The 13857-nt window shown below is 42.7% G+C and overlaps 1 protein-coding gene across 1 annotated transcript in view; it reads right to left on the reverse strand.

Annotated features, from left to right (window-relative positions):
- Positions 1–4707: 4707 nt before the first annotated feature.
- Positions 4708–13857, reverse strand: part of RSU1 (Ras suppressor protein 1) — a 144326-nt gene continuing 135176 nt past the window's right edge. Inside the window, exon 9 of the mRNA XM_004691274.2 lies at positions 4708–5150. Within this exon, the coding sequence (XP_004691331.1) occupies positions 5048–5150 (103 nt within the window). The 3' untranslated portion in view covers positions 4708–5047. The remainder of the gene's footprint in view (positions 5151–13857) is intronic.

The raw sequence follows: 13857 nt of genomic DNA on the forward strand, positions 1-13857 counted from the left end.
AGCAGGCAAGACAGGAGAGGTCTGCCACGCCATGTGGGTCACCTCCGGGGCGGGGATCAACTCTGCACTGAGGTGGCTGCAGCTCCCCTACAGTGCTGCACTTTAACCCACTGCGCCACCAGGGAGGGCCCTCCAGTGCATTTTCTAAAGGGTACATGTGGAACATTTTAATTATGAAACACCCTTAGAAATGTTTATTGTTAGAATCATAACTTTGCAATTAACTGCAACAAAGTATGTGAATGTTTATAATTAAAAACAATGCAGCAATTACTACTGCCAATGACAGAGTTATCCAGTTACCTCTGCTTATGATTTTCATTCTATATTAGCTTCCAGTTTATCACTGTGAGGAAGAACCTATGTTAAGTGGTTAAGTGGTTTCCCAGCACTTTCTATTCCAAAGCACAAATGGAGGATGACTCTAGGCCAATGCTTGATCTTACATTGAGAATGTACTCCAAACGGGTTCCACAGATCATGAGTACAGTTTAATAATGAAAAAGTGGTTCTGTGGTCGAACAGTCCTTCAGAGATTAAAATGCACAGTAACTTGATAGTGTCTGAGTAATCCTGCTACCAAAACCTTTTAACTGTGAACCTCTCCCACCAATCTACCCTTTTCTTCATGTCCCTGTATTAACTGAAAACAGAAACAAAAACCAGACAGACACACACGGACAGAACATTAACTTCTAGCAAAGAGAAACACATTTCTTGACTTAAGAGCCATTATACAATTTACTGCTAAATAATTCTGTTGTGTCCATTTCAAGGTAACCGCAAGGACCAAATGTAATGAGATATACAGAAGTATTCTGCCCCCTTCTCTATAGTATTCAAGCACACGTGCAGGTCCAGTTTTATATAAAGCGAAGACTGAGAAAATAAGTTTCAAACAAGGTGTAAAAATTATCCATGCATTTTGACAGATTTTACAAAGATTTAGGGTGAAGGCTACCTTGAGAGGCTACCAGGTAACCCTGGTGACAGCCAGTCTCATTGTTGTACTAAAAAGGTTGGGCTAGCTTGATTAAAAAGCTACCACTTGGGAAGAGTGACATCACCAAGGTGGTGACACAGGCTATTCCTGATTTGCTCCTCCTCCTGAAGGTTAGGAACAATTCACAGACAAGACATTTCCTAGAAAGCACCAGTCTGAGGTGACTAAGATGGAGTGACTGAGGTTAAAAGGAACAGCTAAATGCCGATCACTCTGCCCATCCCCAAGGCTAAACTAGCACCAGAGAGGTGTCTCCTGAGCCTATGGACCATTAGGAGAGAATAGAGAGGCCAGGGAAGTTATCTAGCTTCCAGGCACTGTGGGAAGCTCCTTGGGAGTCCCCACTCAGTCTTGTATCATAGGGAATGAAAAATAATCCATTGGCCCTCCCTGGTGGCGCAGTGGGTTAAAGCACAGCACTAAGAAGCTTAAGCCACTTCCACATGAGTTCGATCCCCACCTGCCCCGGAGGAGATCCACACGGTGTGGCAGACCTCTCCTGGCCCGCCCGCTGCTCCCCTCAGATTGAAGAAGTCGTCGATCTGCCTGTTCTGCTCCCCACTCTGTTCCTGGTGAATCCTCTCATCCTCCACAGTTCTGTACAAATAAATACCCCAGTTCTGTACAAATAAATAAATCTTAAAAAAAATCTTTAAAAAAACAATCCATCGCCAGTGGAACAGAATTGAGAGCCCAGAAAGAAGCAAGTGCATATACTAATATTTGACAGACGAAGCAGAAAACACTGAATGGGCAAGAGAATCTCTTCAACAAAATGAAAAAGATACCACCTTATGGAATGGGAATATATATTTGCAAATCAAGTAGCTGAGAAGTGTCATTAATGTATAGAATATACAAAGAACCCTACAACTCAATAGCAAAACAAAAATCACCCAGTTAAAAATGGGTTAGGGCCTGAGTAAACATTTTATCCAAAGAAGAGACACACATGGCTAATCCACCCATGAAAATGTGTCTGCATCACTAATTGTTAGGGAAATGCTACAAATCCAAATCACAATGAATCCCTTGGCACAGCTGGTATCAAGAAGCAAGTGGCAACAAATGCAGGCCGGGATGTGGGGAGGAATCCTTGTGCACTGCTGCTGGGAACGTCAGTCCATCATCATGGCAGAGTGAGGAGGGTCCTCAAAAAATTAAAACTAGAACATGATCCAGCAATTTCACTTCTGGGACTATATAAAAGAAAATACTATGTTGAAGAGCATCTGTATGCTAAGTGGGAGAGGCATTATTTACAATAACCAAGATAAGGAAACATCCATCTCCCAGGGCCCCGAGCACCTTCTTCGCTGAGTGCATCAGGATGACTGGAGGCAACACTGTTGTCTGGTGCATCTGAAAGCCACTGAATGCATGCCAGGGAACTCAACGTGAGCAAAAAGCCTTTGTGTGTGTGTGGTTTTTGTTTTTTTTAATCTATATGATTATGGGAATCAACTAAACGTATGGGAATTTTACCACACAGGCCTGTCATTATGTGATATATCTTAAGAGTACACAATGTTTCCTCCCAGCAAACTGGGGAGAAAAGCTATCTTTTGAATTGTGGGTATTAATTTGTTAAGTCAGAAACCAAGTAACCAAAATGAGTGTGAAAGGGTGAAAACCCACTATAATTACAAAGTAAAAAAAGAAAACCACCTAAAATTTATAAACATGAATTGAAATATATAATCCCACATTCTAGATTGCATAATCCATCTATTTCATTTTGAAAACATAGGCACTTAACATTTCCTGAATATAAAAGTACAACATGTACATTATAGAAAATTTAGAGCATAACATGTTTTTTTATCTTGATTCACCAGAGATAACTTATCAGCCATAAAACCCAAGATCATTTCCATTTTTTCTGTCTACGCATATCATAGCTTCCTTTTACACAACTGAGATCATGGTTATTTTTTTTTTTATCTTGCTTTTTTACTTAAATAGGTGATATGATTATCCGTGTCTCTAAATATTATTCAACGATTTTTAATGTCATGTGTATACATCACATACACCACACAAAAAAATTATCATGTGGATACATCACAATTAATCAGTGTTTCTTTCATGACCACTTGGATTTCCCCACCCTTGAGTCTACAAGGATGTACAGGTAGTTTCCAAAATAGCTCTTTATGCATATCTTAAATAATTTCCTCAGGGTAGATTTCTAGATATAAAAATTCTGGGCCAGAGTATACAATTTTAAGGTTGAGAGAAATTTTATTTCTGAGAGGAGTATATTTTTTATCTCATGTTACTCCTTTAGCACTGAGTCCTACCTTAAAAATATTTACACAGTTCTCATTGCTATGTATTTCTCATTTTTTGCTTTGATTTGTATTTTTTTTATTACTACCGAGTTTCAATTTTTTTTCATGTTTCTTGGAGACATTCCTTCCCTGTGAATTTATGCATATTGACTATATTTCTATCTTGCGTGTTCATCTTTTAAAAAAAATTACTCATAAGCATATATTGTGGTATTTTTACAAATGCTTTGTTTTAGTGTTATATAAGATTTTCCAATCAGCAACAGAAGATTCTGTTCTTCCTCCTGCAATTTCATTTGCTAAAAAAAGAATCAATTAAAAATTGGAGGCCAAAATTGTACCTTGAAAAATGACATCAGCCTTACCCCCAAATAGGTGATGGTACCTGGGGGCTCCTCTTCCTACAGGAACATTCCTCAGGAAGTTATTCAGAAGTGTAGCTTTGTTAGGTGGCCTCTGATTCAAACATAATGTCCATTTCATAAGATGGTCAGCATTTTTTGTTTTTTCTTTGGCTTTGACTCTGCCCTGTGACATGAAGGTCCAGTGATCTTGGACCTAGGAATTCAACTGGGAAGCTGAAAGATGGTGCAGGAGTAGACAAAGGAATATCCAGCTCAGAGCAGGTTGATTTTCACATACTTTGTTTCCGGGTGGTCCAGTGTGGCAGTCCTATTAGCACAAAACTATTGTTTGGATTAATTCCATTTACATACATACATACAACTGTGAGAAGAACAAATTTGCCTATCATGGACGTTCAGTAATTGGTTGCTCAAATACTCCACAACTGTTGTCTTTACACTGGGTGTGGTGGAGATGGTGCACATCTATAGAACTTCTGTGGCATCATCTAAGTCACTTAGAACGATTTGATATGAACAGATTTTCCACAGTGACAAGAAACATACTTGAGTTTCTTTTCTCTCTCCATTTCACAGCTCCTGTCTACCAGTCACTGGCAGAAGTCACCAGTTCTTTAGCTAAGAAATACTGCTTTCCAAAATCCTTTGGCAGAATCTCCTAGAGATTTGTTTTTCTGCTTCTTCTTAATTTAGAAACAGTCTTCAAAGAAAAAAAAAAAAAAAAAACCCTGACAAATCGATGTGAGAAGAAACTACCTCTGATTTAATTTTTATTTCTTTCATGGAAAGTTTCAGAGTTTATCATCTACAAACAATAAAATTGGACAAGATAATTTTTTGGGGAAAAGTAAACAAAAAGTGTGTATTCCAAAACAAGACTGTTCTTTAGTTTCTTCAAAAAACAACACGATACAAATTCAAGATTTTATTAAAACCTTTTGTAAGTTCAATTAACAATATCTTGGTGGCGAAAGAATATTTTTATTTTAAAATAATGTGTTATGTGAATAACCAGAAGAGTGAAAAGTATCAACTGTGACAGTGAAATGCTTACATGATTTTAATTATTCTTTTGATAATAAACAACTTTGTGAACATCTATTCAAGGCACTGTAAGCTGATCCATGACAGAATCTGCTGTTGAATTAGGGCTTTGTTCCCTACCTTGGGCAATTTTAAGAAAACAAATACAAATGGTTTTAAGAATTTATAAAAAAAAAATCTACCACCTACCAAAATGATTTAAAAGGTAAGGTGATAAGCACTAGAAAGAGAAAGTGAAAGGGGGGGGGGGAAAGCCACACACATTGCATTTATTTGCAGGATACAACAACAGAGAAGTAATAATGAGAGACGGGACCAGAAGTCCAGGCTGTGCCAACCCCTTATTTGTTCTTGGCTGTCAGAGGTTTCCGGCTGATCTTTTTTGATTTGTCATTATTTTTCTTCGGCGGTTCTGGGTTTGCCTGCATATGTCTGCCGTAGAGGCTGCAAAGAGAGAGGAGGGAAACCATGAGCTCCATCTATTAGCAGAAATAAGCTGCTACTGGCAGAGCTGTAAGCCAAAGACTCATCTCCAAAGATCACTTCTGTTTTCTCTGGGTCACACAGTATATTAAGAACTTAAACCATGCAGCTGCCACAGGTCTAATTCTGGACAAGCCCCTGCAATGTCACACTCCCTGGGCAGGGTGTGAAAGCACGGGAGGAAGAGATTCAGTTTTGTGAGCTGAATGCTCAGCTGAGTTGTTCCTGACTGAACTCACAGGCCAGGAGTGTTTAAGTCGACAGTGACAAAAATTGGGAGGAACTGGCGAGACAGAGTGTCCATTTAGTGTAAAGTGAGCATCGTGCCTGCCCGAGAGCCCAGGGGCTGGCTAATGCGACAGAGAGCAATGGTGTCCGAGCGTGCTGGCTGCTCCCACATGATTGATTGTGCTGGGATGGCGGCTGCACATCAATGCACGTTAATAAGTCCTGCTGATTAAATGTTGACAAAGTACCCTACAATTACAGTGGATGGCATCCATCGCAGGCGACGCTGGTGCTGTGGCTGAGGGGATTGAACTGAACAGGAGATGGTAATTAATGGATAATTTATGAGTAATTCTGATTAAACTAAATTAAAAGTCACCCTAAAATAAACACAGCTCAACCATAACTGCCCTTAATGATATGACTGTGTCCCTGACAGAGCCGATGTGCACCTCAGTTCCTCAGGGCGTTCACTGCCTGATCATTTTTGTGACTGTCTTGTGCCAACTCAGTGAAAGTGACTGACTCCAAGGCTGGCCTTCCTAGGCCAATCCCTCTTCTGAGGTCCACTCAAGAGATAGATATGTATGTGTCAGGCTTGAAGTCTGCCAGGCAAACAGTGGCCATGCGCCGTGAGGCACAACCTGGCATCGCTGATGCTACTGATGACTCCACCCCAACTTTGAGGCACAGTCCGGCACATGGAGCTGCCCAACGGATTTACTGGTTAGGGGAAATTGGACACTGGGGTTTGGTCAGATTGCACCATATTCTATTTTCTTCACAGGCTTCCATGTTCTCTGAAGCATGACTATGACAGTTCTACTGATGCTGATCATGAAGCTAGGTCTCTGCTCTGAGAGAAAACTTAAATGCAGAATCTGAAGTTGGCAGCAGACCAGAAGTCCATAGAGCCAGGTGTTGCAAAGTTGTCCAGGTAAAGGGAAGGCAGAGCTCTTGTGTTAAGCAGGTATCGCATGTTCTAGAAAATTAGCATTAGTACTTACAAGTTTGCTCTTAATTTGTACAGCAGTTAAGGGTTTTGAGGTGGGAAGATTATCCCATACTCTCCAGAGCTGGACAGTTCCAACCTCTGTATCCACTACCCTCAACCTCTGAGCATCGCTCCCAGATGCATCAAATTGGGAGAAGAAACCTTGGCCAAAGTAGATCTGCTGCTATGTTCCTCAGTTTTATTAACACATTTTGCTGAAGCATATTCTTTGAGTCCTCTCCTCTTCCTAGGATGCAGCTTTTCTCCAGCTCATGGCTCAATCAATGCTACAGGGTAATGTCCCTGAACACCTCTGGTCACCAAGGGCCTCTCGCCTGGCCCAAAGTGGAGGTATGACTTAGTTCTGTGCCTGCAGTCTCAGGCTCTTTTAGCTATACAGCTTCCTCACATGCTTGTGAGTCTGTATTCTAATTCTCTAATCCCTTATTCCCGTAAGGTCAGAAATACACACATCTTTACAGACATGAAACTTCAAGGGTTACTAAAATCTGCAGATGACAACTCCACAGTTCACATGCTTGTTAACCAGGGAGTGCTTTGGTGCTAGCTAAGTGCCACTGGCAGAAATAAGAAGTCAAAGGCAAAAGGGAATGAAGATCTGATATGGGCCTGCTAAATGCCATGTCTTGAAGAAGCAGACACAAAAGGCACTCCAGAATGGGTGGCCCTGTGAGCAATGTCATGTCAGAAGGGGGTGAAAATGCTGCTCAGGACTCAGCAAGGCTCTTTTCATTTTTAGGCAGGGGCGGGAAGGTTCCAGTGTTTCAATGCCTGCCTTTGTATATGCAGACCCCACTGTGCGGCTGGGTTGCTTATCACATCACTGCAAAGGGCAGGCTGGAGTCAGTGTCTGTAACTTGTGGTGGAACTCCAGGTTTTACCACTTACTAATGGCTGACTTTGGGCAGATGATTCACACTTCTCATCCCATCGTGCCTCAGTCTCTTCATCTGTAACAATGATTATGTTTTCCTTGCAGTGTGACTGTAATGGCTAAATATGCCTGGCACCATGGTCAGCTGAATGGAAGCGACCAGCAGATGCCTGGTGAAAATTAGGGCTGATGTGTGATTATAGTCAGAGTGATTAAATAAAAACAACTGCATGATTATGTCTTTAGGACTTTTCTTCAGAAAAATAATAGGGTATATTATATCAACGCCAAATCACCAAGCGTCTCTAGAAGAAAGGCTTTAATCCTTTTTGAAGAAAGCAACTAAGCAAGCTAAATGCATTGCCCCACTTCCTTAGTGAGTCACTGGCAAGCAGGGATGACGCCGGCCTTCTCGGCGTGATCCTTGCACTGCTCCTGCTGTGTGGGCAGAAGAGAGTCCATCCTTTACTAAGCGGCCATCCCCAGCATGGAGGCGTAGCTGGGGCAGAGGAGGAATCGCCAGCTTAGGGCAGAAGCCCTGGGTTTCATTTCTGCCTTTCCCTTTATGGGGCAGCTTTAGCATCTCGGGGACGACATCTCCCCCAGGTGTCCACATTCTAACCCCTGAAACCTGTGAATGTGTTACCATGAATTGCAAGAGACTTTGCAGAGGGGACTGAATGAAAGATTATTCTTTTAAAGATTTATTTATTGACGTATACAAGAACTGGGGTGTATGCCAGAGGTGCGGGAGGGTGAGAAAATTCACCAGATACAGAATGCAGAGAACAGGCAGACTGACTGAAAGGCACTGCTGAGGGGAGCAGCGAGAGGATCAGGAGAGGTCCGCCATGCCTGAATGAAGGATTTTGAGCTCCAGATAACAAAGCCCCGAATCAAGCAGAGTTGTACCTATATAGTCACAAGGGTTCTCACAGGGAGGGAAGCAAGAGGTTAAAGTCAGAGAGACCTTTGAAGGCTGTGAAGGAGGAAGGGCTACCAGCCAAGGAATGCAGGTAGCTTTTAGAAGCTACAAATGCAAGGAAGCACATGTTCTTCTAGCGCCTCCTGAAGGGCCTCAACCCTGTTGACACTTGCATTTCAGATTTCTGACCTTCACAGCTGTAAGACAATATATGCTTTGCTTTTAGTTCCTCAGTTCATGGTAATATGCTACAAACAATAGGGATGAATCAGTAAGTAAAACCTGAGGATTCTATTTAATTTTAGCAGGAAAAATAACTTCCAGAATAGCAGCTCAATGAAGAGGAAAAGGTTCAATATGAAGTTTCAGAAAGGGGAACATGTTCCCCAAAAGAAAGTGGATGCTACCTCTAACAGAAGAAGTTGGAAGAGTGGACCGACTGTCTCCTATTTACTACAGACTGGATGGTTCACACTCCTTTCATTCACTGCTCAAGACCCATATTTTTAATGTATCTGACAAAGTAATTTATAGAGTGACCACACAGAGAGGTCAAAGCTACTGAGACAAGTTTTGTTACACACAGTTCCTGAGAGGGGAGGCCCTCTGCACCAAGCAGCACCACCTGGGGAGGTCCCAGAGTCAGTCGCCTGGAGGAGGAGAGAGCTGGGAGGAGGAGAGAGCTTTCGCTGTGATTTCAGGGACAGGAACAGGTGAAGAAAGGGAAGCCAGTTTGAGCGAGCGTAGGATTGGACAACATGAACAAGCTCTGCAGGCCCTGGGTTCCTGGAGGAACTCACCTGGGCATGGGGTGGGGGAAAATACTGCTTTGGCGTGTGTAATTCCAAAAAGGGAAGTGGCTGGGGGTATGTGCTCTGGAGTGGCTGGTTTGTGTACAAAAGGCATGCTTGCAGGCAAGTTCTCTGCCATCTCTGGGAATTAGCTAGCCCTGGGAAGAAAAGTCTCTCCCCAACCAGCAAGACTGCCCTACATCCAAGTATCATAAAATATAGGAAATAAGAAACATGATTAATTAATACAGGCTACTGTCATCAGAATATATTCTGCCCCTGGCCACCTTATATCTTCTCTTAGGCTTTATTTTCCCCATGGTGAAATGTAGCTTCTCTTGCTCCTGTTCCACCTGGGGAGAGCCCAGCTTCCTCTGGGACTGGTATGCTTTCTTCCCCACATCCTGCTAGCTCCCTGTCCTGTCCTACAGTGGCCCCAGCACCCTAACCTGGGGAATCTTGGAGGATGGTCCCCAGGTTCCACACACCCCTGCATCCCGATGCCCGCTCTGCCCTGAATGCCACGTGACTCTGGGGAAGTGACTGGCTTATCACAGTCTTACGTCTTAAATCTGCAAAACTAGGATGAAAACTCCCAGTTACCCTGCAGAGCTGGCAGGAAAGTTAACTCAGATCTGGAGAATACCTTGTTGACGTGGGCATCGAGGTGTTCGGGTGGCAGGCCACCTCAACCTCTCATGGAGACCCGCGGCTAGGGCTCCGCCGACCAGTTGATCACTTCTCACATGAGCCTAAGCACAGGCGCACCCACTGCCTGGCTTTGCCACCATGTGCTTTTGTAGTAGATCCCCTCTAGGGTGGCTGCCCATGGGCACTGAAATCTGGTCAGGCCAGCTGGAGAGCACTGTTGAAGAGCCTGGGTGAAAGGTCATCCAGGGGCAGCAGCCAGAGGCAGGCAGATGCTCTACCCAGAAAGTGAGGGGCCCTAGTCTCAGAGTTGATACTCTACAGAGGGTTTATAGAGGGTAACTGGGAGATGACTAAGGAGGGGAGGAAACCAACAAAGAACAATCTAAAGTGATAGATAAGGATCAATCTTCGCTTAGGAGACTTTTCAAGAAGCTGCAGGTGATAACTGAGTCAGCACTGCTCGACTCACAGGGCTCCATTTTTGTCCCCGTGGGAGTGAGCCCTGGCCTGAGAAGTCACCAGGAAAGCACCTGCCAAAGACCACCTGTGGAGGAATCATGAAATGATCCCTCATGCTGCTCACTTCAGAGGCATCTTGCAACGCAGCCTGCACCATGGCTGCTTCAAGCTCCACAACTGAACACTTAGATGTTGACATCTAAGATGACACAGCAAAGAATTTCAACCCACCACAATCAGTTAGTTTTGCAACAAATAGACCGAGCAGAGTGATATGATTACTTTTCTATTTCTGATATGCAAATTTTATTTAATGTGAGTATCTTCATTTTGGGAGAAAAATTCCGTGGGAGTATTATTTCCCTTGAATCTAAGGGTCTCCTGCAGACCCGACACCCCTTTGCAGCAACAGCAGCTAAGAACAACAGGGACTGCCCTGATCTTTCTTGAAAATTTCCTCCTGTGTCTATTGGGTACTAGCCTTTCTCTCCGGACACTCTCCCTTGTTTTTCTGCTTTTACTCTGTGTTCTTCAGAAGTCTAGAAAACACCTATCTTCCTGAGAAGCAGCTCTCTAAGTCACCACCCTTCCCACCTTCAATGTGCCAAATTCCCATGGGGAAAGTCACCAACCCAAACAAAGCACAGAGAAGTTCCCTAACCCAACCTCCTTCTACATCTCCAGATCTTTAATAAAGTCAATCTGACACCTGCCCCTTTCCGTGGTCGCAACACCAATGGAGGTTGACTGACGTCTCTCCTACAGTAGAAATTCTTAGCTGGGACCAGGGAACATTAGAAATACCACGCATGTAACACTGCATATGGGTTTCTAGAAGAAAGGGACCACACCTTTCAAGAGTTTCTCAAAAGGCCCATCACTTAGTGGATTCATTAGCCACTTTATGACATTTACTAGTATTTCCATCCTTCATTCTGTTTTTCTTACTCTAATGCAGGCCCCTAACAAATGGCTAGTATTAGAATGGGTCCCCTCTTGTTATTCCTGATGCTGATCCTCTCCAGAAGTGTCCTACACATGATTGGAAGAATCACATTCCTTGGCTTTATGCATGGGAAATAGTAACACTGGACAGAGTGACCAGCCTGGTACGTGGTACAGAGAAGCCACAGAACGTGCCACGTAGTGCTGCATGTGCCAGCTGCACCTTTCTCTTCACTAACAGACTTGAGCCCACAGGCTGGTCTGGAGGAAGGCAGTGGGCAGCGAGGGTCGTGGTTCTCATGGTTCTCATGGGAGTTCTGCACCTATGAGCTAAGTACACAGAGTATTATCTCTTCCTAGGACCTGTCAGCCTAGCGAGAAATGTGACTGTCTGTAGTTCATCTACTTTGAAGGTGTTTGGACAATCAGAGCAGCCTGGACTCATTGAAGTACTTTGAAACTTAAAAACATGCTAAATTATTCCGGAGGCTGGAAGTAATCTTTTCTGCAAGGGAGCATTCCTCTGGATCCTTGGCTTTTACTGATCTGTGTTACTGCTGTTTAGCAGGTGTGCCCGGATCCTTTCTGCCATTTCAATGTTACCCGGAATTTTTGGTCTTGAGCAGTTTTCTCCTCCCTCTCTATCCTGGCTTTAGCCTTCACAGACTATTATGGGATTTCACTATTAAGTCCCTGATGACATGTAAAGTGATACTGACTCCTGGCTCATTATTTCAAAGCGCCAGTAGAGGGCTTTGATAACGGCCATTCACTTGGCATTCACTGTCACAAGAATCCGCTGAGGTTGGGCTTCTTCAGTTTGTATTTTTTGAACAAGGAGACTGAAGCTTAGCAAGTTCAGGAGTGCATCAGACCTAGATAATACCGAAGTTCATACTCTTAATGCACTGAGTTATCTTGACTTCCCTCTTGTTGATTCCTCAGTTTTGTCTTAATACATCTACCATTTTCTCGAGGGTGGGGATAGCAGACTGCTTCTTTTGTATTCCACATACTCAAGACACGGCTAGAAGCACATTGTGTACTGGGTAAATATTGTGTTTCAGAATGCCAGGTATATGAGAGGTACAATATGCTGTTCTTAAGTCATTTGCTCATGTCATATGCCTCCCTCCTGTTGTTTTGGGTGTTTCCATGGAAAGTCCTTATACAGAGCAAGAAAAGAACCAATTTTAACATCTAAGTATATGGGCAGTAGCAATAATGGAGAGAAATAATTTTGTTTATAATCTGTAATCTTATGGTGAGATGCTAAATTTAAAATCTCTGCAAGAGAACCCGTGGACAAAGTGTGAAACCTAGATTATTAATAAGCAGTTGCAATATCTTTATTTATATCCTATCTGGCAGCTATGAGGGTGACAAAACCTTAGCACATAAATTGCTGAATCTCAAAGAAAAAAAATAACAGTTATCCTATTCCCATGAGAAGTCTCATTAATTCAAAAGACGATAATTTTTTTGAGATCCAACCTCGAATAGGTGGTTATGCAATTTGCTAATGGCGGTGTTATATCTTTCATATTATTCTCCATCATTCCCCTTGCTGTTTTCTGTCTCCAGCACATGATGGAAAAAAGAAAACACATATATATGTACAGATGGCATCCATGTAGACAGCCAAAAGGAATCTGTGGCAAGCGTAACAAAAATATTAAGCTATGAAAAGCCATAATATCAAATATAAGGCAGATTAAAAATACCTGATACATTCTAAACTCCCTATCTGCCCCACTGGAGGGGAGAAATGAGGATTCTGGCAGAGCAAAACTAACAATCTCATGCACAAAAGATGCTCATTAAACTTCATCATTCTGTCTACTCTAATGATGCTTTTACTTAATAAAAATTCCCCAAGCAGTTGCAAGGATATTAGGTAAGGTCTTTGGTTATGTATCAGAGGTCCGAGCTGTCACCAGCAAGCATGGAGTTCAGGGGCTATGTTCCCTGGGGAAGGAGCAGATACAGCTTCCCCAGAATACAGGCAGAGAGAAATCAATAGCTGCAACTTGCTTCCCTGCTTAAGCATTTAAGAAAATAGGTAATCCTTTTAAATTAAACTGCAAAGCGCTAAATGTTGCAATTTCCAGAATAAACTAGCAGGCAAAAGGAAACAAGTTTAAGGGCATTGCTAAGTTTTTCTAAACAAGCTACTTCTTTAATTGATTTCATACAGGAATACAGGAATTTTTTTGAAAAAAATTTGTATCTAGCACTTGGCATTCAGTGTCTACAAAAGTGACATCATACTGTATGTGTTTATATGCTTGTAATACACATATAGCTATACCGACCTATTCATAAATGCATGAGGATTTTTCATATGTGCATTTATCACCTTCAAAAATAATTCCCCCAAAACACTAGCACTAAATTTCACCAACTTGAATCTGGCCCTTAAAGGTAAATGGCCATTATCTCACAGATCCCTTAACATGGACAGATAGATGTTAATTCTGTGGCAACACAAATGGTTGCTCTGTCTTTAAAATCGGACCCACTCCAAATTCCACATCTTGCCAATACAGACTTGGCTGGAGAGATCACAAAATGGAACAAAGGTAAGGCACCACCCAAGAACCTGAATGTAAAGGCAGGGGGGTTGCTTTCTGGGTGGGCAATAATAACATCAATAAAAAATGTATTACGAGAGAAACACAAAAGTCACCCCAATCACACCAGCACACTTCTCGCCACTGAGACCTGACAGTCATCAGGCTGGGCTATCGGCAAAGCGGGAGACGACGTGTCCACGAGAC

This window comes from Condylura cristata, unplaced genomic scaffold, assembly GCF_000260355.1.
Source record: "Condylura cristata isolate star-nosed mole 26May11 unplaced genomic scaffold, ConCri1.0 scaffold00030, whole genome shotgun sequence".
In the NCBI taxonomy this organism is placed as follows: domain Eukaryota; kingdom Metazoa; phylum Chordata; class Mammalia; order Eulipotyphla; family Talpidae; genus Condylura; species Condylura cristata.